The 26,026-nt window shown below is 58.3% G+C and overlaps 10 protein-coding genes across 10 annotated transcripts; 3 read left to right on the top strand and 7 right to left on the bottom strand.

Annotated features, from left to right (window-relative positions):
• Positions 1 to 472: 472 nt before the first annotated feature.
• On the bottom strand, positions 473 to 1,315 carry E0L32_008812 (uncharacterized protein; the record flags this gene model as incomplete). The annotated part of the gene is made up of 1 exon (XM_031143708.1): positions 473 to 1,315. One exon carries the CDS (start codon positions 1,313 to 1,315, stop codon positions 473 to 475), a length of 843 nt encoding a protein of 280 aa, XP_030991676.1.
• Positions 1,316 to 1,991: 676 nt separating this feature from the next.
• On the top strand, positions 1,992 to 4,675 carry E0L32_008811 (uncharacterized protein; the record flags this gene model as incomplete). The annotated part of the gene is made up of 2 exons (XM_031143707.1): positions 1,992 to 2,211; positions 2,280 to 4,675. 2 exons carry the CDS (start codon positions 1,992 to 1,994, stop codon positions 4,673 to 4,675), a joined length of 2,616 nt encoding a protein of 871 aa, XP_030991675.1.
• Positions 4,676 to 5,495: 820 nt separating this feature from the next.
• On the bottom strand, positions 5,496 to 7,410 carry E0L32_008810 (uncharacterized protein; the record flags this gene model as incomplete). Its single annotated transcript, XM_031143706.1, has 3 exons — positions 5,496 to 7,033; positions 7,117 to 7,253; positions 7,334 to 7,410. 3 exons carry the CDS (start codon positions 7,408 to 7,410, stop codon positions 5,496 to 5,498), a joined length of 1,752 nt encoding a protein of 583 aa, XP_030991674.1.
• A 637-nt stretch (positions 7,411 to 8,047) lies between these two features.
• Positions 8,048 to 9,241, top strand: E0L32_008809 (uncharacterized protein; the record flags this gene model as incomplete). Its single annotated transcript, XM_031143705.1, has 1 exon — positions 8,048 to 9,241. One exon carries the CDS (start codon positions 8,048 to 8,050, stop codon positions 9,239 to 9,241), a length of 1,194 nt encoding a protein of 397 aa, XP_030991673.1.
• A 218-nt stretch (positions 9,242 to 9,459) lies between these two features.
• On the bottom strand, positions 9,460 to 12,226 carry E0L32_008808 (uncharacterized protein; the record flags this gene model as incomplete). Its single annotated transcript, XM_031143704.1, has 4 exons — positions 9,460 to 9,746; positions 9,809 to 11,541; positions 11,606 to 12,049; positions 12,135 to 12,226. The coding sequence occupies 4 exons, from the start codon at positions 12,224 to 12,226 to the stop codon at positions 9,460 to 9,462; spliced, it is 2,556 nt and encodes an 851-aa protein (XP_030991672.1).
• A 713-nt stretch (positions 12,227 to 12,939) lies between these two features.
• E0L32_008807 (uncharacterized protein) lies at positions 12,940 to 14,046 on the bottom strand (the record flags this gene model as incomplete). Its single annotated transcript, XM_031143702.1, has 1 exon — positions 12,940 to 14,046. One exon carries the CDS (start codon positions 14,044 to 14,046, stop codon positions 12,940 to 12,942), a length of 1,107 nt encoding a protein of 368 aa, XP_030991671.1.
• Positions 14,047 to 15,410: 1,364 nt separating this feature from the next.
• E0L32_008806 (uncharacterized protein) lies at positions 15,411 to 15,767 on the bottom strand (the record flags this gene model as incomplete). The annotated part of the gene is made up of 1 exon (XM_031143701.1): positions 15,411 to 15,767. One exon carries the CDS (start codon positions 15,765 to 15,767, stop codon positions 15,411 to 15,413), a length of 357 nt encoding a protein of 118 aa, XP_030991670.1.
• Positions 15,768 to 17,692: 1,925 nt separating this feature from the next.
• On the bottom strand, positions 17,693 to 19,277 carry E0L32_008805 (uncharacterized protein; the record flags this gene model as incomplete). The annotated part of the gene is made up of 4 exons (XM_031143700.1): positions 17,693 to 17,736; positions 17,806 to 18,955; positions 19,036 to 19,131; positions 19,230 to 19,277. 4 exons carry the CDS (start codon positions 19,275 to 19,277, stop codon positions 17,693 to 17,695), a joined length of 1,338 nt encoding a protein of 445 aa, XP_030991669.1.
• Positions 19,278 to 20,482: 1,205 nt separating this feature from the next.
• Positions 20,483 to 21,340, top strand: E0L32_008804 (uncharacterized protein; the record flags this gene model as incomplete). Its single annotated transcript, XM_031143699.1, has 1 exon — positions 20,483 to 21,340. The coding sequence occupies one exon, from the start codon at positions 20,483 to 20,485 to the stop codon at positions 21,338 to 21,340; it is 858 nt and encodes a 285-aa protein (XP_030991668.1).
• Positions 21,341 to 22,318: 978 nt separating this feature from the next.
• On the bottom strand, positions 22,319 to 24,329 carry E0L32_008803 (uncharacterized protein; the record flags this gene model as incomplete). Its single annotated transcript, XM_031143698.1, has 5 exons — positions 22,319 to 23,103; positions 23,156 to 23,572; positions 23,629 to 23,696; positions 23,762 to 23,860; positions 23,923 to 24,329. The coding sequence occupies 5 exons, from the start codon at positions 24,327 to 24,329 to the stop codon at positions 22,319 to 22,321; spliced, it is 1,776 nt and encodes a 591-aa protein (XP_030991667.1).
• Between the last annotated feature and the right edge of the window lie 1,697 nt (positions 24,330 to 26,026).

The raw sequence follows: 26,026 nt of genomic DNA, 5'->3' as shown, positions 1-26,026 counted from the left end.
GCGCGTTATCATGATTATTACGACAGGGGACAAAAGTTTCCGGGGCAAAACTTTGGCATGGTTGTATTTTAATAGTTGAGATTCCCATATGAATTCAAAACAAGATTCATAACCATGTGCAGTTTCCATCTTGTGTGATGTGACATGATATTGAAGCCTCGTCCTTTTAGGCAGTGGGATAATCAATCCCATGGATGGTCTCTGTCTTGTCCTTGTGCTGTTCTTTTCTTTCTCTCCTTGTCATCTCGTCCCTATCCACTTGTTACTCTGTGTCGATCTGACAGCCTTTCTTCACACTCGAATTCGGAGAAGGGTGTGGTATTAAGTCAAGCAGGACAAAACAACAGATGGATTACATCGATATCAACAGGACAGAGGGAGAGGTGCGAGGCTTGCGTGACTTGAGAGTTGTATTCTTCCAGCAAAGATGAGATAGCTGCCAATGTATAATGTATGATGAACGCATACTATGCTAAGCCTCCTTGGGCGCGCCGGCCGCGGCCAACGACTCCTGCACCATCTTCCTCCTCTGCATCTGCGCCAGCGAGAGCTCGGCGTCGCTGAGGGCGCCGTCGTCGTCCTCGAGCGCGACGCTGAAGGCGGAGCCCCTGTCGACGAGGCGGTCGCGGCTCTGCCAGACGTCCTCGGAGCTGGGGCGGCCCGGGCCGTACTTGCGCAGCTCTTTGGCGCGGTAGTGGGCGCGGACGGCGGCCTGCTTGGCCTCGCGGCCGTACGACTTGACGCGCATGCAGAACCAGAAGTCGTCCCAGTGCTCCGAGCACGGCTTGACGGCGCCGTAGCGGTAGATGGCGTTCCACTGGCCCACGGGGGACTGGCAGCCCCAGGCCAGGTCGAAGGCCTGCCGGCAGGACATCTCGGTCGGGAGGAGGGAGTCGCGGAGGGCGTCGGCCGGCGTGGGCGGCGGCGGCTGCTGCTGCTCCTGCTGCTGCGGTTGTTGGGTGCTAGTGGTCGGGGCAGCGGGGGGTTCACTCTGTTGCGCTGGCGAGGAGGAGCTGCGCCATGAGAGCCAGGAGGGTGTGGATGATGATTGCGGTGGTGATGACGCTGACGAGGAGGACTCGGAGGAGGGTGCCGAGGCACTGTTTTGTTGTTGACGTTCTTGGCTCTGTGGCCGCTGCTGCTGGGCCGAATCGATGGCCTTGGTCTCTTCTTGGAAGAAGGAGAGGAACTTTTGGATCTCCGGGTCCGTCTCGGGATCGGACTGTTGCTGGTATGGCGAGGATGCTGGGGGAGCCCGCGTCGGAGGAGGCGTCGAGGGCTTCGACTGCGGCGGGGTGTTCCAGAACCAGCCCATGGTTGTTGCTTTGGCTGTTCTTCGTCCGCTATGAGAGTGTTGAGCTTTGGTTGGTGGTGTCTTTGGTGTGTGTGTGTCGACAATGCCTCTCCGGCGAGTCTGTTGTCCTTGCTGGGGAGGATAGATATCGCCAAGCGGGTCGGCCGTGAGCTAGACAAGCGGAAGAAGGAAGAGCCCGTGAAGAGAGGCAGGTCAAGCAGAAATAAGACGCTGAGTGTGGGCGGGTGTTGGGTGTGATGGAAGAGGGGTCGTATGGCAAAGGTCGGTCGTTCGTCTGTCTTCCTGCACCACCCCCGTGATCATCGCCGTTGCGCCAGTCCGAGATGGGCCAAATCTGCATGCCGTGGAAATTTGCATGGCTCCAGGTGCTGTGGCGTTGGCCGGCTGGGCTGTGATTGGACGGCGCCCGCCAAAGGGTGGAGGGTGGAGAAGCGTCCCCAATTGATGACCTCACTGGCACATTTCACGGCTCCCACAGCTGGTCCACCCACAGGCACGAGCTTTATTAGGAGCCTCCCCGAGCTCCTTTGGATACCATCACTGCCAACTTTCTTCTCTCTCATCTTCTCTGCGTGCGCGAGAGGGGCGTAGCTGCGTCCTTGGGATTCAGTCAGTTTCATGGTAGTAGACATACCTCTCATCACGCCACCTCATCCTGCTGCTCGATCATGAGGCAATGATTCCGCAAAGGCCCTTGTTTCGACCTGCGCTCCGGCGTGAGCTGCTGCGCTGCCACACAGCTACGCGCCCGCCCTTCTTTGCCCCGGCACTCCTGGCAGCATATGCTCGGGTTCAGAACCGGCTGCCCGTGTCGCCCAGGCGGTGGGAGACCACCGGCGACGAGAAGACTGGGCATATCAAAGCTGCGGCCGATGAGTCGATCTTGTTCTTTGACAGTAAGTCAAGGGCGCCTGCCGTTGTCGACGAGAGTCACGACTGACCTGGTTATTCTCTGCTTGTCCAGACCTCTTCCCCTTGAAGCTCAGCAGCTTCCTCAGCCGGCCATGGAGGACCGACCAGGACCTGACCGAGCTCCTGAGGAGATTTGAGAGCTCGACACTAGGCATGATGAATCCGATCAACATGGTCAAGCGCGCTATCCCGGGTGACCTACCCATCAAAGTCACCGAGATCGTCCCCAGGCTCAAAGACGGCGGCGCTTTTGTCAAATTCAACCATCCTGCCGACGTCACAGCAGCCGAGATCGAAAGCAACTTGTCCCAGAGGCTCAGAGAAAAGCCACTGAAACCCTGGTTCAGCCCCTTCCGAGGTGTGCAGGCCGGGCTCGTAAACGGCGTGCCATGGCTCGAGGATCTCTACCGCTTTCCCAAGAGCCGGGTCAAGGTGGAGTTCGTCCCGTCAGAGCCCGGGAACGACGCCGTCGAGCTGTCACAGGAGGGCCTCTACAGCATGTTCCGCAAGTACGGCATGATTGGCGAGATCATCTCACAGCCCTTCGACTCCAAGGCCGTACCCCGGTACGCCTACCTCGACTTTGTTCTTGTTCGCGACGCTATCATGGCCAGGAACTGCATGCATGGGTTCGTCGTCCCTGAAAGCCTCGGCGGCGGCAAGAACGGGACCAAATTGCGGCTGTCCTACGAACAAAGAGTCAAGCCGCACCACATCTGGGAGTGGCTCACTAGCCACCCCCGGATTGTCATCCCCATCATCGCCGCCCTTCTCGCAACCGTCACGGTGGCCATCTTTGATCCGATCCGCGAGTTCTTCATCAAGGCTCACGTCCAGCACTCGTTCAGGCTGAACAACTACCGAGTCTACCGCTGGTTCAAGAAGCAGACGTCGGACATACTCGCGTTTGCGCGCAGGAAGGGCGAGGCGGCAGGCCTGAATGCCTTGTGGACCCATCGTAAAGACATCATCGACTCGGTCCAGGCATGGCTTCTTGAAACGACCGACACCTTCATTGTCGTCCAAGGTCCACGGGGCTCCGGGAAGAAGGAGCTCATTGTGGATCAGGCCTTGAAGGGCCGGCATAATGTCCTGGTCATTGACTGCAAGCCTATCGTGGAAGCTAGGGGTGAAAGCGGTACGATCAAGAACCTGGCCCAGGCCGTCGGCTACCGACCCATCTTTTCCTGGGCCAACAACTTGAGCAGTATGATTGATCTTGCTGTTCAGTCAACCACGGGTGTCAAGGCTGGCTTCTCCGAGACTCTCGAGTCGCAGATCTCAAAGATCTTGCAGACCACGGCAGTCGCTCTCACAGACCTGGCGCTCTCCAGCCGCAAGAAGGACGACAAGGACGCGGGCATGTCAGGAGACGCTTATCTCGAGGCGCATCCCGAGCGGAGGCCTGTCATCGTCATCGATAATTTCCTACACAAGAATGAGGAGACCAGTCTCGTGTACGACAAGATCACGGACTGGGCTGCCACGCTTGTGACGAACAACATCGCTCATGTCATATTCTTGACCAACGACAGCTCCTACTCCAAATCACTCTCCAAGTCCCTGCCGGACCGCGTGTTCCGCCAAGTTGCCTTGGGAGACCTGTCGCCGGCCGTCGCCAAGAAGTACGTCTTGAGTCATCTGGACGGCCTTGACAAGGAAGAGCTCGCAAAGGCACAGGCCGAAGGCGACGAGGCTGAGGAGGAGGGCGCGGCCGAGAAGCAGCTACCGCTGCGCACGCCGGAGCAGCGGCGCAGCGACCTGAGAGAGCTGGACGACTGCATCGACACCCTCGGCGGCCGCCTGACCGACCTGGAGTTCCTCGCCCGCCGCCTCAAGACTGGCCAGACGCCCAAGCGCGCCGTCGCCGAGATCGTGGAGCAGTCCTCGTCCGAGATCATCAAGATGTTCCTGCTGATCGGCAACAGGAGCGCGGGCGGCAGCGGCGCGGACCGCAAGTGGTCCCCCGAGCAGGCCTGGTACCTGATCAAGGAGCTCGCGGACAAGGAGTCGCTGCGGTACAACGAGGTCCTCCTGTCCAACACGTTCGCGTCGTCGACCACGGCCGCGGCCGCCGACGGCGAGCTCGCGCTCGAGTCGCTCGCCAACGCCGAGCTCATCAGCATCCGGTCGCACCGCGGGCGGCCCATGACCATCGGCGCCGGCAAGCCCGTCTACCAGGCCGCCTTTGGCCAGCTGCGCGGCGACGCCGTGCTGCGCGCCCGCATGGAGCTCGCCCTGCTGGCCGAGCTGGCCAAGGTCGAGGCCAAGACCATCGACAAGGCCGAGGCCGAGCTCGCCCTCCTGGGCGCCCTGCCGCGGCAGCCCGCGCAGGCCGCCGAGCGCGTCGGCTACCTGCTCGCCAAGCTGCAGGGGAGCCAGGCCAAGATTGCGGCCTACGAGCTCGAGATGGCCGGCATGAAGGAGATCTTGACAAAGGAGGCGTGAAAATACATCTTTTTTTTGTTGTTGTTGTGCAGGGTATGTATGATCATTTTCGGTGTGGGGGACAAAAGAGGATGATAGATCAAGGCAAACATGGCATCCCGGCATGATCCTAGGAGGTCTTGGGAACATTGCGGTTATGGGGGTTGGTGGACGATACCCTTCTCACTTGGTTCAGATCAGAAGAGAGTCAATAAGTGTAATATAAGGAGGTGGTTTGCTCCTGTCAATTGAAAAGGCGTGCCTTTGCGTTCATAACTCGTTCGATCCAACAAACACCTTCGGCCCGCTCTTGTTGCCGTTTCAACATCAGAAAATACCGTGGCACAAAGAACCGCCAGCCCTCCCTGGGGGGCTCCAAGCCTCCTAAATACAAATGGGCTCATGACAAGCCAGCATACGGAATCACATAGTCCAAGCTGGGCAGCAGCAAGGAACCCAATCTTCAACATAGAAAACGAACAAAAGCCACGCCATGCCCCGCGGGTCATTGTGTTCCAGAACTCCGGTCAGATGCAGCTTCATCCCCGACGGGCTGCCCCTCCCCAGCAGCAGGAGCAGCAGCAGCAGCAGCAGCAGGCTGGCCAGTCTCCTACACTGGCATAGACTCGTCTGCATTCACGACCGCCTGGGTCTCGCAGCCCTGCGCGAAGAATATCCTTGCGGGCTGGTCGTAGTCATTCTCAATACTGTAGAAATTGCCTGTCCAACGCGTCAGCGAAAATCCGGGCACCCCACCCCTTTTGCGCCGCGGAAGGAAAGGTGGTGAAAAGACCCCGATGATGAAGCAAAAAAAAAAAAACAAAAAAAAAAGGGAAAGACACTACTGACCTCTGGGCACAAACCACATGCCCCCCTTGCTGATGCGGAACTGCGTCTCGTTGACCGTGACCTGGACGCGGCCGGTGAAGACGAAAAAGGTCATGTGCATCTTGCGCGAGTTCTTGGGCCGCTTGAGGCTGCCGGGCGGCATGTCGACGACGCCCGCGCCAAAGTAAGGGGTGCTGAGCGTCTTGGCGAAGCGGAAGTCCCCGTTACGGACGTCGCGCGTCTGCACCGCCGCGCTCGACAGCGCGACCTGCTCGTCGGTGACCTCGAGCTCGTCGTCGAGCGACGGCGGGTTGGCCTCGTGCTCGGCCCGCCACACGACCACCTCGCCGACCACCTCGCCCGGGTCCTCCTCCCAGGGCTCGGCGGGCTCGTCGCCTTCGCCGTCGTCGTCCCCGGCCGCCCGCCGCCTCTTCGATGCACCGCCGCTCGCGGCCGGCCTCCGCCTGCTCGACTTGGCCTTGTGCGGCGCGACCTCCTCCTCGACCCGGTGCACCTCCTTGATGGCGGGCAGCACGAAGCGGCTGGTGCCCTTGCCGCGGCCGAAGCGGTCCTCGAGGACTTCGGACTGGTCGAACTCGACGTGCTCGTTGCGCCAGAAGGCCAAGGGCTTGAACGAGTTGCGCCCGGAGCGCGTCCTGACCATGCCGGCCTCGCCGGGCACCTCGCGGCGGCTGATGACCAGGCCGCGGGCCTTTGGCAGGGGCGGGCCGCGGGTGATGACGACGGACTCGTCGCCGACGTTGGACGACTTGCGCTTGCGGCCGCGTTTGGCCTTTGGCGGCGCGTCGGCTTGCCTGGAGGAAGACTCGCCCTCGTCTGCCGTCCCGGGAGCGGCTAGCTTGGCGGGTTTCCTGCCTCTGCCTCTGCCCTTGCTCTGCATCTCCACCCCTTGAGGCTTGGGCAGTGTTGCTTCATTCTGGGCTTCTTGATCCTCGTTGAGTGAACTGCGCCCGGGCTTCCTCCGCTTGGGTGCCGGTTCTGACACATCTTCTGAGTCTTCAGGTACTGCCCTGCTTTTGGCCGGGCGTCCTCGTCTTTTCGTCGGCTTGATGGGTGCCTCGTCCTCTTCGGAAGCCGGCTCGGCTTCCTCGTGCGGTGGTGCATCCTCGTCTTCGTCTTGCTCCTCCTCCGGCTCGGCGTCGGGTTCGTCATAGTCTCCAGGCGCATCGAGCATCTGCATCGAGTCGTCACCGTCCGCAGCGGCCGCGGAGCCCTGGTTCCCGTGCAAAATCTCCTCTTCGTCGTCTTCATCTTCGGAGCGGTTCTCGCTGAATCGGCTGCTCGCGCCGTTCGTCCTGGCGCCGTTGGCCATGGGCCTGGGCAGGTGGCGCGCTTCCGCACCAAAGTTGAGGCGTCTGTTCACCGCCTTCATCTGGCCAGGGTCGTTCTCTCTGTTGGGCGACGACGACCCCGCCGGATTTCTAATCGCGGGGGATTGCAGAAACGTCTTGATTGGCGACCGGGCGCGCGGGATGGGAAGGCGGTTGCCATTCTGGCCGTTGATGAGGGTTGCCGGGTCCGGACCGGAGGCTAGGGATGCGGGAAAGAGTCCTTTGTTAGCAGGGCGGGTGCTTTGCTTGCGCGACCGCACTTATTGATGTCCTTGTTCTTACCGGTAGTCAGGTCCATATCTGCTTCGCCATCGTCCGAGTCGTTCCCGCCCTTCTCCGGCGACGAGAAGATGTCGTCGATTGGCTGCATGCCATACTCGTCGCGCACCCCGGTGTCCTTGAGCGTGACGCCGGTTTTCCTGCGCAAGCGCAACACACGCACACGGGTCAGCCACAGGTGTCCGGAGTGGAAGGTTTCGCGACTGGGATCCGGACATACCGTCCCCTCTCACCAAGGGCGTAGACATGCTCGTTTGGCGCATTGCTGCGCCGTTGGCTCCCCTGAAGGCGAGCCATGTCGCGTGTATTGAACCCTTCTTCTTTGGTGTTTCAAGTCGTCGCCGCGCGTTCAGGAGAGAGCGGCCGCGTCAAAAGGCACAGTACAAGTCTCGTCGCAGAGGTTCGAAAAGAAGCGTCGCCGATCAAAAAGCAATTATGACCCTGGAGGACAGACGCAACAGTTGTTCATCGTTGTTTGTTGGGCGTCGTGGAGGTGGTGGTGGTGCTTAATTTTGGCCCTGGGCGCTCGCAAGCGCGCGTGTCGCGATTGATTGGCTGCATTTGCTGCATTTGCGGGCGAGGTGGGAAAGCGGGAAAGCGCCGAAAGTGGGAAAACGCGTCTCCTCGACGCGTCTCAATTGGCAAGAATCCCTGGCCATCCCCCCCACCTTGGAGGTTCTACCTATCAGAAAGATGCGACGACACAACTCGTTCAAAGAGAGACTCATCACAGACCAGACCAGACCAAGACTGTACCGATGTTTAATCGTGTGTATTGGTTTCCGGCTTTGGGATAAATACAGAAACCCTTTGGACACCTTGAATTGAGACTTGCCTGTCTTGCTCTGTAATTCGAGCTTCTCCCGCAACCGTCACAGGTTAGAGAGGTTATCATCTGTCGCTCCCTCGCCGCCCGCCCGCCGACGCCGACCCGATGGAAGGAGACCCTCAGCCCTCCGAGGAGACCATCGCCCTCGAGGCACCCGCAGACGGCGTCTTTGTGCCGCCCTCCATCGACGAGCCCGCCCTCCTCGCCGGCGACACATACACATACTACTGCCCCGTCCCGCCCAGCCTGCTGGCCCCCTCCTCCTCCTCCTCCACCTCATCATCGCCGCCGTCGCAGTCCACGTCACAACAACAGCAACCAGCCGACGACACCAACCCGGCCCCCGCCCCCGCCGCCGGCGGCCCGCCCTGCGTCCTCGGCGTCGACGAGGCCGGCCGCGGGCCCGTCCTAGGCCCCATGGTCTACGGCGTCTTCTACCTGCCCGCCCCGCTGTCCGACCCCCTCCTGCGGACGGCGCACCACTTCGACGACTCCAAGGTCCTCACGCCCGCCGTCCGCTCCGCGCTGATGCAGGCCCTCTGCGACCCCGGGTCGGACCTGCACTCCTCCTGCGGCTGGGCCGTCTCGGCCCTGTCGGCCCGCGACATCGGCGCCGGCATGCTGCGCGGCACCGGCGGCACCGGCGCCGCGACCTACAACCTCAACGCCCAGGCCTTCGACGCCACCGTCGCCCTGATCCGCGGCGTCATGGCCCGCGGCGTCAACGTCCGCGAGATCTACGTCGACACCGTCGGGCCCCCGAAGCCCTACCAGGCCCGCCTCGAGCGCGTCTTCCCCACGGCCCGCATCACCGTCGCCTCCAAGGCCGACAGCCTGTACCCGTGCGTCAGCGCCGCGAGCGTCTGCGCCAAGGTCACGAGGGACGTCGCCCTCGAGGTGCAGTACGGCATCCATGCGCGGGCCGCCGTTGCGACGAAGGCGGATGGCGAGGGGGCGATGGATGTCGACGACGACGGGGGCGGCAAGGCGGAGGAGGAGGAAGTGGCGGAAGAGGGCTGGGGCTCCGGGTACCCCTCCGACGCGAGGTGCACCGCCTGGCTCAGGAGGAATATGCACCCCGTCTTTGGCTGGGGCCCCGAGTGCCGATTCAGCTGGGGCACGGTCAAGGACATGCTCGAGTCAAACAAGGGCAACGCCGTCAGGGTGGAGTGGCCTGTCGACGACGACGGCGAGAGCACCAAGATGACCGACTTCTTCGTCTCCGATGGCGACCGCGACAAGGACTCGGACGAGCTAGGGGCCTGGTTCGGCACCCCTGTCGGGCTCGAGGCCTTCTAGATCACAAATGCATAGCATGGAAACTGGAGCTTGGGAGTTTTTTCCTTCTGTCCTTGGGGTTAAATTATATCCATTAGCAGTCTGCTAAACCACCCGAAACACCATCGCCGGAGCAATGAGGTCTCGCGCCGCACATTACCGTCCAGTCGTTACCTGCGTCACCCTGCGTATCCATACTTTGTAAAGTTGTATTATGTATCATGAATGGCCCCCCCGGTCTAGATCTCGTCGTCGTCGTCGGCCGCCTCGGCCTTCTTCTTGCCCCTGCTATCCAAAGTGTCCATGCTCGCAGAGCTGTTTTCCCTGGCGGGCATGGCCAGCGCCTGTCGCGCCGTGTCATTGTTCTCCAGGAAGTCTCGGAGCTTTGCCTTGCCGATCTCCACGGCCTGGTTGGACGCGGCGTTGGCCATCTGCATCATGGGGCCCAGCAGGTTGAGCGTGTATGCCACGTAGGTGCCTCCTGCGGTGATGAGGATGAGGAGGAAAAGGAAAGGATTGCGCAAGACTGCGCGGGAACAAGGTTAGCGTGTCGACCAGAAACCATGCGATGCAAGACTGTAGACCTACCCATGACGATCTCGTTCCATCCGAGCACCAACAGGATGATGTAGAAATACAACGGCACCTGCGTGATGCCGCCAAGGGCGCTACGCTTGGCCTCGACGTACACTCCGTCAGCGGTCTTCTTGAATCGGATGACGAGATCCTGCCGCTTGCTCTCGCTGAGCACCGTCATCTCCTCTTCGAGGCTCTTCCCTTCCTCTTCATCCACGCCGCCGATGGGAGGGAGATCCTCCTCGTCCTCGAGCTCCACGCCATGCGGTTGCGGCCCGACCCAAGCCGGGAGATCTGGGGGGGCGATAGTCTCGGCGAGCCTGAATCTTGAGAGAAGCGGAATGAGCCCAAGGGTAGACTCCCGGGCACGGGTGTAGATCCCCTCGATGTCATCGCTGGGCCGCCAGATCCGGGGCACGCCCGCCTCGTCATAGCGGAATTTGTCCTCGAAATTCTCACGCAGCTTGAGAAGAATGTTGCCCTCCATGACCTCCTCCTCGATCTTCTCGCGCAAAGCGATCCAGCTCTTGCGACGCAGGCGCCACAGGCCGATCTCTACCTCGTCCTCGCTGGCCTCGAAGCTCTTGGCCCGCTCGGTAAAGCGTTCTTGTGCCTCCTTGACGATGGCAACAAAGACGTTCCAAATGCGGTCCCAAAGATCCTTCTCGCTCGCTGGCTTCTCGCCGAGTTCCGGTGCGCCAGCTCCGGCACGACCAGAGCCTAGCTTGTTGAACTCCAGGCCCACCGCATCGCCAAGCCGCGACCTGACCCAGCGTTCGACCCTTGTAGCCAACCGGCGCATCTCCTCCTTCCTGAGGCGCGCACTGACCTCATCCAGTTCCTTCTCAAACAGGAGATACTGAGGCTTGAAGTTGGTCCAGGCCACGCCCTCGATCAGGAGACTCTGAGCTTCTTGCTTGAAGATGTCGAGCGTTTTTCTCTTCTGCTTCTCGACAATCTCGGCAAAGTCATAAGCACCGCCCGACTTCTGCCCGGCCTTGACTGCGCCGCTGACCGCATCGCTGAAGGCTGTGACACCGGCCTTGTGAGCAGCAGAAAGCTGTCCCTGGTACAGGACCTTGAGCCGCGTGTCAATCTTGCTCTCCAACTCGGCACGCTTCGTAGTATAGACACCCTTGTGGTACCTGCTAGCCTGGGTTCCGAACGCTGCCAGGCACTTGGTCCTCGCCTCGCTACCTGTGGCCCCAAGAACGGGAAGCACAAAGGGCTTCCCGGACCGAGTGGCATCGGCCTGGTTCTCCTCGAGGGGCGCTATCACCGTGTCGAATGCGAGCAGCACCTCTCGCGAGATCTCGTCGCAACGGAATTGTGCGAGCAGCTCCTGCTGAGTGGGCAGATCGAGATCCTTGTTATGGACAATCTTGTCCCAGATGCCCTCGGCATAGACGGAGAAGCCGTCAGCAGGTATCCTGCGGTGGTACTCGGGGAGGAAGACGCCTCCGACAAACTCCTGGTCCTTCGTGGAGCGGTGGCCGGCGACGAATCTGGTGCCAAGATTTTGTACCTCGGTCACGAATTTATCGGGTTGGAGGATCTTGTGGGGGAGTGCAGCAAAGGCGAAATCGAAGTAGTCCTCGATCTTTGAGTTCTCCAGCCCTGGTGGCTTGGAGATCGATTGCCAGATCTTGGTCAGGTCTTGGATCAGCGTGTTCCGCAAGTTGGCAAGCGGCGTGTTGCCTATGTGGTCGCGAATGACGAAGAATAGGAGGGATCGAGGCGTAGATCTATGCAAACCGCTCGTTAGCACATCCACAACAGGTCCCTTCCAGAAGCAATCTCGCGGCCTACTCTTTGTCTTTCAGGAACAGTTGGAGGTTGACCTCAAAGACGGTCTTCAGGAGACCCATGTTGGCCCCCTGGTAGAGACCGACCTGGTGCTCCCAAATGTTGACGATGAGGACCTCGCTCGTGGCAAGCGCAAAGAGGGCGCTCTTCCTTTCAAAGTCCTGGTCTTCGCCGCGCTCGCGACCATCTGTGCCCTCGACATCCATGACCAGAATGTTCTCCGCCAGGTCGACGGAGCCTGCGGTGGCATTCTTGTTCTTGGACATCCAAATACCCTTGGTTGTCTGGCGGCGCTCGGCCTCGGACATGACGTTGAACTCGGTGCCGAAGAGGTGGTTCAGCAGGGTCGACTTGCCGGTGGACTGCGAGCCAAATACGGAGATGAGGTGATAGTTGAAGCCGGCCTGGGCGACGCTGGTCTCTTGGAGGTAGGCATTGACGTTGGCGCTGCGACGCATGTCTGTGAGCGATGTTGTCCATTGCGATGGTGCGTGGTGGGCGGGAGGGACTATGCGACCGAGCACAGGCTTACTTGAACTCCTTTTCCTCATCGATGACCTGGATGCCATGCTCGTACTCCTGGGCGGTGGCGTCCGCGCCGACCGCAGAGAAATGGCCGTTCATCTTGGAGGAGGGCACCACAGCAGTAGACCGTGTGTTTGTGTGTCGGACGGAAGAAGCAGGTTGGGAAGAAGGGGAGAGGGGTCTTTTTCCCTTCGTCTCTGTTGCGCCGACTTGAGGGTTCGTGGATAGGGCGATCGGTGGAGGCGGAAATGGCAATGCAGCAGGAAAATTAATGGGCTTGTGACATCAACCCTTGTCTTCTCGAACTGGCCACCGTTGTCGCTGGTGATTGGCGAGGTGGTCTGTACAAAGCTCCAATTATGATCGGGTGGTGACAGGGATGAGCTCCCGGTTGATCACTTGTTCCGACCGGGTTGGGTCTCGGTGGTGCAATTGGCTCAGGTGCTGGGGCCGCGGGTGCAGGTGGCTTACCTCCTGTGGGGGTCCCCCGTGTGTTCTCCAGCAGTGCATGTGGCCCCTGAAATCGAGACTCGATTAGCGCTCCCGCATTAGGGGTTGATGTCGTGACCTCCACTGGTGTCCGCCAGGCATTTCTCGCTGAATATCGACTCGTGATTTGTGCGCATGCGTTCTCTTCTTTAACTACCTATACGTCTTAGGCATTACACTATAGTCTCACTCAGTCCAAGGATTCAATAAAAGATTAATTCAACCTCATTAAGAAGAACGACCGGGTTGTTGAGCCCTGGTGCCAGCCTTCGCCTCGAGAGGGCACCCATCCGGTCAAGAATTGAGAAAACCCAGGGGATAATCTACCCGTACTTGTCTATCAGCCTCTTCATGATGCTCATCGCCGAATTTTTGTAGCCAGAGCCAAACAGAGCCCAGTGGTTGAGTTGGTGGTATCTAGAATCACAGTCAATCTCAATAGACCGAGAGGAACAGAATACGACGAAATAAATGAAAGCAAACACCCACAGTTCATACAGCTCGAGCCGGTCCTCCCACTCATCCCTGGGCTCCGCCTTGGGCACAAGCTCCAGGTACTCCGTCCAGAAGCCGCCCCCGAACCCGCCAAACATGCGCATGATGCCGAGCTCGTACTCGGAGTGCCCGTAGACGCACGACGGGTCGAACACGACCTCCTCGGCGCCTCCCCGGCCCGCGATCCGGCCCCGCCCGTGGTTCCCGCTCCACAGGTCCCCGTGCACCACGACGGGCCGCACGCCCTGCACCCGGCCCAGCAGCCGCGGCACCACGACCGCGGCCGTGCGCTCCACCGCCTCGGCGAGCTGCGCTGCGCCGTCGGCGCCCTGGCTCGCCCGCCCCTGGCGCAGGATGTGCCGCAGGCGGCAGTCGGCGAAGAACTCGGGCCACGAGGCGCGCCACGAGTTGTCCTGCTCCGTGGCGCCGCAGCACGTCGGCACGGGGAAGCCAAAGGCCGGCTCGTCGCGGCCCTCGGGCAGGGGAGCGGGCGTCGTGTGCAGCCTCGCGAGCTTGGTGGCGAGGGACTCGCCCGACCCGCCGGGCGCCGAGGAGCCCAGCTCGAGGAAGTCGGTGGCGAGGAAGAACTTGTTCGGGGAGGAGCTCATCGCGCCGTGGGCGTGGGACTTGGGGCAGAAGTTTGGCACGACGCCGTGGATGGCGTTGAGCGACGCATGTTCGCCTTGTGTCCTGTATGTCAGTTCATGGTTCGGCACATATGAGACATTGTGAGTCCGTGAAGTGTCACCTCTAAACATCACCTCGGCATCTTTGCCTGTCCCAGTCTTGACAAAGTAATTCTTTTCCTCGCCGTCGACGACGCTTGACAGCTTGAACGTGGATGCGAAGCCGGAGCCGCCGTGGGAGACGATCTTGGTGGAGGCGGGGTCCAGGCCAAGCGCTTCCACGATGGCCGGGTCTACGCTGGGTGCCATTACGCAAAAGTGAAGAGAATGAGCCGATATCTCAAGTATGGCGAAGCTCTGCCTAGCATGCAATGTACAATGAGGCTTGAAACAGCCCGAGTCTTAACTCACCATCTTGGTCAAGGAAGGAGTTGCACATTCCATAGAAATCATAGAAATGGAAAGAGCCCACCACGGTGGTGTGACGTCAAATGGTATCAATCAAATACATGCAGTGCTCCAGTGTAACTCACATCATTGCTGCACGACATGCGCATGTCAACGCCACGCCCAACAAGCACGATGCCGGCACAGTCACCCAACGTTTGGGCCCTGAGTTGGATAAAAGAGGCAAGTCTCTATTTCAAAAAGGCGATTTTTATCGAGACAGGCTAGGGTATCTAAAGTAAGTGACAAAACGGAGAAGTGTTTCCCGAAGCCGCGGGACAAGCCATGGCAATCATTCATCCCAAACCCACGGGACTGTTCCCACGAAGCGCATACACTATCACAAGAAATCCTTGCAGGAATACCTAGGCGCCGCATCCCGCAACTATAATCAGCAGCCCGGATGTTTTCCCGCCCTTGACCGTTATGAGGCATATCCGGACCGGAGCACACTCACGGCTCTGGTCCCGACGCCAAGGAAGCGCGACCCCGATGAATCATTGGTGACAGGGCAAGGATGCGCCAAGTTCAGCGCCTAACCTGCGCCATGGACTGGGAACGGCGCTAGTCCCACCCGCCAATGCCCTGACACATGGGATTCCCTCTGGGCGTGTCCACCCCGTAAGCCCTCCCCCGCCTTCCACGGTCGTCGAATTCTGGGCGTCTTGGGCGTAACTCTTCCCAGAAGAAGGCCCCCCTAGTCTCTTGAGTTAAATCACTCGCTTTCTGTCTCCTGTGTCGTGCTAGCGTGCCTGTCGGCCGCAGAGGAAAAGAACATCCATGCAGGGTCCGTGGGCGCCAAATGTATGCACCGCCGATAACCGGGGGTTGTTCACCCAAAGGTTGTCTGTCGCCGGATTCCGGGTTCGCTGTCGTCGCAAATAGTAATGGGGGTCTCCAGAGGATCTCTCTCCTCTCGCATGCCATTAATAAGGTATATGTGATGTAACGTGTGTGGGTTTTACTGTTGCGTGTCGGAAATGTCTCTTCGGGGGAGTGGCTTTCACTCCGGGGCGGGGGATCGGTGGTGAACTGGCGTGTAAGTGTCTGGGCGATAAGAAACGGGCGTGTGAAGTGTTAGCCGACAACCGGCGAAAGCTGCGTCCATTCTCAACTCGGGTGGAAGACCAAGGGCTACCCAGTCCTTATTTTGAATCCGAATCGAAAAGAACCGTCGCCAAATCTTTCGAAGAGCTGTCCGGCAGTAGTCGTGCTCGTGCTCGTGCTCAATATTTCTCAAAGCTATAGACACTGTCCGTGTCGGAGCCATTGGTGCGCACGGGCTCGATGGCCTGTGTAAGTGGCTTCATGGAGGACATGCTCTCCACGCTGCCCTTGCGGCTCAGCTTGCCGGTGAGCACTTGCTTTTTCCACAACGAAGAAGTCGAGGAAGACGAGGTCGTCTTCTTGGCCGGTGCCGCCTTGGGAGCCTTGGCGTGCGGCGAGGGAGACCCGATGGGCGCATTCCAGCAGGCGTTGCAGGGGCACATAGGCGCCTTGTTGATTTGCTGACCCATGGGGAGGGTACTGGGATGTGGGCTCGCGTAGAAGAGCTCACGCGGCCAGAAAGACTTGGACGGCATCTTTATGGGAAGCTGTTGTGTATATAGTGTTTGTTCTGGGTATGAGCAGTTTTCGAGGTTTGGTTGTTTGCGTCGTTGTGTAATGGTAGTTTTAAAGGTCGTTAGAGGCGAGGCTTGATGGAGATCTTTGGCATGCAGGTTGGAAAATAGAAAAGATTGCCAGGTTCGACTCTTTTAAGAACTGGTCGAAAGGAGTTCAAGATGGCAGGCAAGACTACCCCTTGAAAGAGTGAGTACAAGAACATAAAAGGGGGGGACAATGAATACTCTTATACAAGATCCCGAGCTGGCACCGACTTGCCCGCACCCTCCTTCACCTTGACCTCGACGGCAAGTGATTGAAGTGGGCTACCTAGCTCCCGAGGGCCCACCGGTATCTCAGCGCTGGAAGCCCACCGCCACCATCTCCGGTTATCAACAACACCCTCAGACGCCCCGTGTAGGTAGGTACTCAACTTTCGTTGCCGAACTAGCGCCAATTTTCAACATGTCCCCCGGAAAAGGAATCACTGCCAAACGCCCTGGCCCTTTGTCGCTTGCCCGGGTGACTTGATCCAGGGCGAGCAAGGTCTCCCCTCAAGAAGAGAAGAGAAAAGATGCAGGGCGAGCGATGGCGGACGCATGGCGCAAACCTTGGAAGCTGCCGTCCTGCAGCACCCATCCTCGACACCAATCAGCCCTACCTACACCTCTTACACATGGCCCACCCAACACGCTGGTTACGCCTAATTACCGGGAGTGAAGTACAGTACCTTAGGTACCAGGTAGGTAGGAAATACCGCCAGCTCCCAATAGTGAACCGATAGCCTTACTTCATTTTCCTGTCGTTACCCGAGCCGAGCAGGATGGACCGGTCCCTTGCAGCCTCGAAACAAGCAGGGGCGCAACCAAGTGGTCACAAAGCAAACATCCACTCCAGCCAGAGGAGGGGGAAACAACAACAAAACACTCACTCGCCTTGGAAAAGAAACTTTTACTTCAAGTTCGAATGGGAAGGACCATTCATCCAATCAATCTTGACCGAGTCTCGTTGGTCCTTGCGTTGTCAGTGGGTGGCGTCGAACCGAACTTTCACCGAGAGAAGTCCACGAATCGTTCCCAACCTGGATGGACCCCAGCGAAACTTGCCGCCCGTCCTGGCGCTGCAACGGCCACTAGATACTTAAGCTCAAATGGCCGCTTTCATCTGCAGAATGCCTTTGTCTCAAGTTTCGCCCTATTATGGCGGGGAAGCACACACACTCGTTCACTCGACATGTCATAACACCAGCACCCGTGGGCTTCATGCTCCAGTCTATGTTGGGGTCTTGCGGTCATGGACCATCGCCAAGACTGCTGGACCTTCCCTGTCGCCAACACCAGTACCTTTTGGAAAACGCGAACGAGTATTAACTCGCAGGTTTAGCATCGAGTCTATCGGCATGGCCTCCATGTCAATCCGGTTCCGGACCCAGCCTGCACCTGGGCGCTGTCGAGCCGTCCAGAAGAAGCTGCTGGATGCTGGATCTCGTATAAACAAACTCTAAGTCGGTAAGTACTTCACCATGGACCATCATGCAAACAAAAAGTGGAGTGCATGTGTTCAGTGACACATAAGCCGTAAATTATGACAACAAATAGGGAAACAGATGCCATGACGTGATGCCGCTCACCAGTTGGAGAGTCCGCATCTATGCATTAGAGTTCGCCCTGGGTGTCCCGTATCTCTCCAACACGCAACTCTTCATATATTCGCACAGCCCGTGAAACCTTCCCCTTTCATCCCACCTTTCCGTCGGCAAGTTGTACATGTGAGTTGCTCGATGACTGCAAAAAGGAAAAAAAAGGAAGTAGGAAGCCTGTATGTCTGTGTGTCCGCATGTGTTGCACGCATGCGGAAGAAGCCGACCAATCTATAACCCATGTTTTGTTTGTTGTTAGGAAACTTAGATGCCGAGGGTGAACTCAACGCCGACGTCGATATCCCGAGCTAGAAGATCTTGTTGTTAATATCGCGCCTTCCAAGGTTTTTTCGATTATGGAGATGAATTCCACTTACCCATCTTCACAACCTTGGAAAGCTGCACCGCCTTCTCAGCGGCGCTCTGCAGGTCGTCGATCGAGAAGATCTTCATGCCCGAGTCATTGATGATCTGGTGAGCCTGCTCAACGTTGGTTCCCTGGAGACGGGCGATGATGGGAATCTTGAGGTCCAGGGACTGGACGGTGTTGATCAGACCGTGGGCGATGGCGTCGCAGCGGACGATACCACCAAAGATGTTGACAAAGACAGCAGTGACCTTGGCGTCGCTGGTGATGAGCTCAAAGGCTTCCCTAATGGCGTCCGAGGTCGCACCACCGCCGACGTCGAGGAAGTTGGCGGGCTGGCCGCCGTTCAACTTGATGATGTCCATGGTGGCCATGGCCAGACCGGCACCGTTGACGAGGCAGCCAATGTCGCCGTCGAGCTTGATGAAGTTCAGGTTGGACTTGGCGGCGCGGACCTCCTCAGGGTCCTCCTGGCTGGTATCGCGCCACGAGAAGACCTCCTTCTGGCGGTAGTCGGCGTTGTCGTCGAAGCCAAACTTGGCGTCCATGCACAGCACCTGGTGGTCCGAGGTCTCGGACAGGGGGTTGATCTCAATCTGGGTGGCATCCTTCTCCTGGAAGATCTTGTACAGCTTCTGGATGGTGTCCTTGGCGTCCTCGATGCACTGCTCGCTGAAGCCGAGGCCGGTAGCGATCTTGCGGGCGATATCGTCGGTGACACCGGTGTTGATGTCAATGTAGGTGGTCGTGATAGCCTCGGGGTTCTCCTTGGCAACGGTCTCGATGTCCATACCGCCCTGGGAAGAGGAGACGATGACGGGGCCCTGGGAAGCGCGGTCCATCAGGACGGCGAGGTAGAACTCGCGACGGGCAAACTTGCGCTCGCAGATGTAGACCGAGTTGCACAGGCGACCAGCAGCACCAGTCTGCTTGGTGATGAGCTTGTGGCCAATCATCTGGTCGGCGAACATCTTGGCCTCGGTAGGCGAGTAGATGACGCGGACACCGCCCTTGAGACCGTTGTCGAAGGTACCCTTTCCACGGCCACCAGCCAGGACCTGGGCCTTGATGACCATATCACCAGTGCCAATCTGCTTGGCGACGGTCTCGGCCTCGGCGCCGGTCGTCGCGTTGAAGCCCTTGGGGACACCGACACCGTACTGTGATGATTGATTACTTGTAAGCAGTCGAGTCGCGGAAGACGCGAGGCTGTGGGCATAAGGGGTTCGTTGGAGCGTACCTCGCGCAGGAGCTCAGCAGAGCGGTACTCGTGGATGCTCAGAGCTCTCCGTTGCTGAGCAAAGCCGGGCAGGCGCATTGAGGGGGCGAACTGGGGCTGCGAATCGGCGTTAGCATGGTTTTGCGCCAACGTGATGATGGTATTGATGCTTTGAGCTCAGGGGATAGCTCGGCGACCAGGGGATTAGAACGCACCTTGGAGATGGCCGAGGCCAGAGCTCTGCTACGACCGAGCTTGTACATTTTGATGGGGAGGTCAATCGAAAGAAGAAGAAACAAAGATGCAAAGAGGGGAGATGGTCCAAAGGGCTATGTTTTGCCTTTGTGTCGGGGGATGACAGAAAGGCCGGATTGTCGTGATGGCAGAGTGCAAAAAGATTGACGTACAGCGGTCGTTGCTCTCGCAGGTGTTCCACCCAAAACAGCGAGATAAATGACGCCTGGCTCTCCCACGCATCGGCTTTTTCCCTGCTGGGCCCAGCCAATGGCCGATCCATTTTCGTCCTCCTGGGTCCCACGCCAGAAGAACCCCCTAAAAGCCCTGTTTTTCATTGGCTCCCTCATCGACTTTCCAGAAATCTTGGCTCTTTCAGGCCCGGTACTGTCGCGCAACAGCCGCTGGTACCCATTTTACACCGAAAGCTGCGTGCAAAAGAGGCTCAATTTTGGTACCTATCACTAGTTTGTCTCTCTGTGAGCTATGTGGCCGAACGAAGGGGGGAGCAAACAGCTTCTCTGCGACATGTATGGATCTACCTCATGCGTCATGCAATGGCCTAGACGTCCATGGATGTTGTTTCTCTTTACCAAAATACCGCGTGCAATGTTGCATAGTCTACGAACAAAGAAATCAAAGGCGTCCAGCAAATAGACTGCCCCAGGTGAAGCCGGCAGCTCTGGGTCCTACCTAATCCCGCATGCTTTGCACCCATCTACCAAGAACCAACTCATGATTTCAGTAGCTAAGTATAATGAAATACAAGACATACTCGCTATATTCCACCCCAAACATCCCTAGATGTAGTGTCTGTCCGGACCAGATAACCCCCAATCGTGAGCATCGGCGTCGCTGGACCTCGGCGCCGATCAAGCCCGGGATGAGCCGGCACGGCAGTTAGCAGAGGGCGAGATCTCCAAAGCTCAAAAGAAGAAAATGCATCGGCGATAAGATGGGCAGATACCCCTCGCGATAAGATCTCGATAGCGGTGGACCCATATTAATTTCTGTGTGAGTTCTAGAACTGGAGGCAGCATGCTCTGTGTTCGAACCTCACACCAATTGATCGCATGCGAACCGCCGTCAAATCTTTGCAACAAAACCAGCGCAATGCCTTTGGGAGACAGCACCGAGAAACCCTCACGATAGCTTGCCAGGCCAAGCGTCTCTTCGGATCCCAATCAAACAAACACACATCATCCGTGGCGAACCCGCCCCAGCGAGCGCAAAGATGCCACCCTCCACCCAACCAGCCCTCCCGGACGACGACTCGCCCAAGTCCTTCTCCTCCTCCAAACCCCAGAGCGCCGCAACCTACACCCAGTCCCGAAACCGCGTCGACCTCATCCTAGGAGCCTCCCACAAATCCATCCTGAGCAGCCTGCGCGCCGGCCACGCCTCCCTCTACTCCTCCTCCACCACCACCCCCCCTCAACCACCAGCAAGCCCCGCCTCCTCCAAGCCCGCCTCCGTCGGCTTCTCCGCCCTGCTCGGCGGCTCCTCCTCCTCCTCCTCCGCCGCGCACAGCCACAGCCACAGCAACACACCGCGCTCAGCCGCGACAGCCCTACAAGACGAGCTCGAGCGGGAGATCGCCTCGCTGCGCAACACGAGCGCCAACGCGGGCCTCGGCTTCGCCGCCGCGAACAAGCAGGCCGAGAAGGACGGCCCCGCGTCCGCGGCGCAGAACGCGGCGCTGAGGCGGCGCATGGGCCTCGGCCGGGGCGGGCGCGCCGGCGATGCGACGAACGGGGCGGCGCGCCGGCGGGCGAGGGAGGACAGCAGCAGCGACGAGGAGGAAGGGCGGAGCGCGCTCGGCAGGAGGAAGTTCAAGAGGGCGCGGGCACATCGAGAGCCCGACGAGATGGAGGATCACAGTACCGCCGATACGGATGCTCAGAAGACTGTCGGACCGAACGGCGAGGCTGCGCCAGCCAGTGTCAATGAATTGGACGCACCCGAAGGGATGCAGGCCGAGGCCGGGAGTGGAATAGACACACCCGAGGCACAACAAGCTGCGGGCCTCCCACCAGACGGCCAAGCGCAGAAGCGCAAGAAGAAAAAGAAGAAGAAGCAGAAGATGGCCTGAGATACCCCCAAGAATAGGAGCATTGTTCAATCACCTTGCCTCATAAGGCATTCACGACGATATATGCCCAGTCATATTGTAAACAGATATATGATTCTCATGACGGTTCGTATATCAGACACATGAGAATATGAGAGGCAGTGCCTCCTTTTGCCCTCCTAAACTTAATCCCTTCTCCCCACCAAACGCCATCCCTAGCCTGAGCTGCATCGGTATCCCTAGAAGGAAAATGCAGTAGTATTTTTCAAGTATGCACAACTGAAATCAGGCCTCGTTCCCTATTGCTCCGGGTGTTGCCCGGGGTACCGCCAAAACCGCCCTCTCGACCTGTCTCCAAAGGCCCGTCCCTCCCTCCCATCACTCGCTACCCTCGAGAGGGACACAACGCAAAAGCAAAAAGGAAAAAAAAGATAAAAATACAAATAAGTGTCCAAACGTTATGATATGAAATCCGTGATACGGGATCTCTCTTACTTTTCATTAGTTCCGTAAAGCATGGTGTCCTCCCATTGGACGGACTGCCGCTTGAGACCCGTCCAAGTGAAGTGAGCCCCTGAGACGAGCCCAAGACGGAAGGCTGCAAAGAAACATCCCAGGCGATGATAAAAAGCTGCCAACGACGGTCTGGCGCTAGACGTACAAGGGTATGACAAAAGCAGATCTTGCCGGCCCATATACAAAAACACATAAATTTGGTTTCCTGACGGCCAACCAACCCACCCAATATAGGCAAAAGGGAATGTGCGAGTGAATCCACAATGATGAAAAGAGTCGCAGAGTAAGCCTCCAAGTGTCGTGAAAATGCGGCCGTAGAAATCCCACCCATACCTCATTAAGCCGGGACATCCATAGGATATGCCCGCCAACACCTTGACCAAATGGAGCTGCTGTACATAGACCCAAAAATGAAAGCTGCCACAGCTAGGAAGATGTCTTGGTCGTCAGCCTTCCTCTCGCAGTGTAATTTGTCAGATTGTTCTACTGAATGCGTTTCCGTTTGCGATCGTCTTCTCCTCGGAGATCCTCGTCCTCGTCCTCTCTTTCGGCAGTGTCCGTTGGATTGAGAATGTGAGCCATACTACCACGCCGGGTCGGCGGGGCAGAGCTATCCTTGAGGCCTAGCCGATGATCTCGGTTCGCAGAGTTCCAGGACCAATTACTCAGGCTGTCAAAGCCACTGATTCCGTTGGAAAAGGGCGGAGGGGGTGTCTCAGGTCTGGAGTGAGGCTGTGAGGCGCTCTGTAAGGAGTATGTGGAGAGCGATTCCCTCAGGCGCTGGTCTTCAGGCGCCACACGGTTGGGAGAGGATGGCCACTGCGAGGATGACGGCCCTGAGCCGTACGGGGACGGGTTGGGTTGCCACCCATGAGCGCGGATGTCGGCTGATGTATGTCGCCGAGCCAAACTCCCCGGAGGAGGCTCTACATGAGCCAGAGGGTGAGGTACTGGTGGAGGAGCTGGGATCTGTGTTCGTAGCGATGATGGCGACGAATTGGACGTAGAGCCTGCACCAATAGACCCGTAGGGCCTTCGAGTAGTGAGCGATAGGTTGGAGGGTACCGATGGGCGATAGTAATTGGGAGCGCGTGACTGCGGCACCGCCAGGGTCGACCGGCTGGCATCGTCTTGCGCCAACTGGCGTGGGGAGACCGGCGCGTTGTCTATGCCAGCGAGATAGTGGCGGCTCGAGGAGAAATCATGGGGCTCGTCCAGGCTTCGAACCATCTCTGCCTGACGTTGGATCTCGCCCTGTAATGCGACAACTGGAACGACGTCAGAGAGCACCCTCAGCACAATTTATGCTCGACAACTTACCATCACGGTGTATTTGGTTCTCGGGGTTCGGCACAAGCTGCAGGACGGTTCTGGAAAGCTCTTGGTTGAAATGCAGCAGTCTCGTGACTGTGTCCATGACAGTCTGCTGCTTGATGTGCATGTAATGCGCGTTCTCCTCGCTGCGCTGCAACCTGCTGCTCATTTCGTACATGGTGCGCTCAATCGCCATAAGCCTCGGATCTGAGCCCTCAGGCATCGGTATAGGTTCGGCTGGTGTTCCTGGCTGTGAGGAGGCCGGCTTCTGGCTGCTGCTATAGTCGCGATGGAGAGGCGTGTGGCGAGATGCTCGGCGCTTGATCTCTCTCAGGCCGACAAGATCGCCTCTCTTGAAATTGCCGCCGCCATGCTTGAATTCCCACAGGGTCGAATCGGACCCGTTCGCAAAGACATCACTCACTGCACACCCAGTGTGAGTCAATGCGACTTAAAGAGTGACCCAGAGGAGCGCATACCTTTGTGAAAGCCATACATGTTCAATTGGCGAACGAAAGACGAGATGTTGGTGTGCTTGAAATATTGACTATGAGACGGGAGAAGGTCAGCTTGAGGGGGGCCGTTTTCACTGATGGCAATCGGCAGACATACGCCAAGACCTTTGAGAAGTCGTGCGTGGGAGACATGACGAAGCTCTCAGAGGAGCTCGACCATGATATTAGGTGTTGAATATTCGGGTCTTCCAACATGCTGTTTCTCGTTTGTCAGCGGGTGATCGCCCACAGGTCGCCTTGTACGCAGACAACGCTCACTTGTAGAGTTTGTGGATAAACGCAGTCTGCACAATCTTGGGCTGGTGAACCGCAGCCGCTGCGGCAGCCGGGGCGGGCATGGTGCCGGCCGATGGCGTTTCGGTCTTGGTTGAGCTGCTGGAGGGCTCGCTGTTCCCATTGGAGTCGGCCCCGGGACTCTTGGTCGTCGAAGGGGCAGCAGAGCTCGTGGGAGTGGTGATCTCCATCGGGTCGCCGGGAGAAGGAGCCGACATCTGTATCGTGGGTGTCATGATGGGAACTGTGCGAGCGGTAGAGGGCGGTTCGTCGGGCTCGTCGGCCAGCGGGCGTCGCTGCGCGCTGTCAGTGGCAGCAGCCATTGGTGCTGCGATGTACGAGTTAGTCCGCGAGAACAAATTGCCGGTCTCTGGCAGAGCAACTAGGGACATTTTGCGAGGGACGAGAGGGGAGAAGCGAAGAAATTGCGTCGCCTCCGGTGTGTTGAAAGGGTGACAGAGTGTGAGGGGGAGAGTAGGTGTCGGACGAACCTCATCGCTTCCCTATGAGGTTGAAAGTCGGTTGGGACTGGTCAAGCAGAAAGTATCGAGGTTGCGCAGCGCCGTTGATGTTGAGCGGCGGCGGTTGTGGCCGTTGCGGTGGTAGGTTATTGCTGGTGCTGGTGCCGGCTAGGTACTTCCCGTGTACCGTGGCATGGGCCCGCTCGAGCACTGTTTCTGGGAGGTCGTTTGGGGTAGATCTCGGAGGCAGTTGATGTTTGAACCGCAAAGCGTTTGGCGAAGATCCCAGAGGAGGAGGGAGATCAGGGCAATGCCGGCGTGTGAGAGGGGATGCGATTGCGTGTGTTGGCAGAACAATCGAAGAAAGAAGTCGACCCTGCGCGTAAGGGCCAGGAGAGCAGAGTAGACCAGAGCAGAGGTGGAGGTTTGTTGCTCGTGAAAGCACGGATCGTGGATCTCTGTCTTTTGTCATGCAAGGCAGAGGGGGGAGGGAAGACTAGCCGGTCCGCTATCCTGCCTGCGGATGGATGATGGATGTACTCTACCTCTCTCCCGGGGCTCCAGAGACTGAGCATCAGGACGATTCGGAGAGCATTTGAGGGCCGGGAAGGATTCGAGCGAGGGGGGGTGTATGGAAATAATGGAAATACCTGGAAGTGTAGTGGATTAAGCCAGAGCTTATAGGGCCTAGGGTGGTCTCTACGGGTGGTGTGGACTGATTGGTACAGGTACGGGGAGGGGAGTGGGTATTCTGGCCCAGGGCCTGTTTCGAGCAGGCCTGGGCGTAGGAAGGTCTGACCCCCTCGCACCCCAGAAGACCCAGACGAGATGGACCAGGGCACTTTGTGCGTGAAGTAGGTACTTGAAGTACCTAGTGGAGGTACCTTTCTGGAGAAAGGTCGAGTCGAGTGAGTTTAAGGGGGAACGGGAACTGATCGCTTCTGGCAAAGTAAAGTATATCCAATTAATCGGTTTTCTCTGTTGCGGTAGGAGGAGGCATGGAGCGTGAAGTCGGAGACTTCGTGTCACGGGCGTCTCAAGCATGGTCCTCGTTCAGATCTGTGGAGGTGTCGATGCGCCTCTCTGCCCTCGATGCTCCAGGGAGTACTCTATTTACTTGAGTAGGGACCTACATACCGTAGTAGGGGGAAAGCTGGAGTAAGTAGAGGCTAAATATCGCCACTGTCAGGGTTGGAATCCATCCTACTAGCTATCCACGTCTATTCCCATTCCCAATCCAGTCCACCGGACGAGTTTGGAAGTCTGTAGCCCTCTTCTCGTCCCCAGGCGGGTGTCCTGAGGTCTTTTCGAGTGAATGGAAAGAATGGACCTTCGTACTTGTACAAACCCACCTCATCCAGATTTGAGGTCTTGAGATTGAGGTGTACTTCGATACGGGGGTGCGGGTAACGGGTTGTGGGTACCGGCTCGGGCAAAGTGGTCCAGGCGTTAAGCTTTCCCAACCACCGCAGGGAGCGCTGAATCTCGAATCTGTTAGTCAATCCCAGGAAGAATCCTCGGCTTCTTCGAGCAGCCTGAGTGTATTCTAGAAGACACGCTGGACCATACGCCAGACTGTCTGCTCGGCAAACGCTTCACCAAGGTCGATCGGGGGAGGAAAAAGAGGT

Source organism: Thyridium curvatum (genome assembly GCF_004353045.1).
Source record: "Thyridium curvatum strain D216 chromosome Unknown NODE_60_length_267819_cov_83.081011, whole genome shotgun sequence".
In the NCBI taxonomy this organism is placed as follows: Eukaryota; Fungi; Ascomycota; class Sordariomycetes; order Thyridiales; family Thyridiaceae; genus Thyridium; species Thyridium curvatum.
The sequence above is the reverse complement of the archived record's forward strand: the minus strand, read 5'-3'. Positions and strand labels throughout refer to the sequence as shown.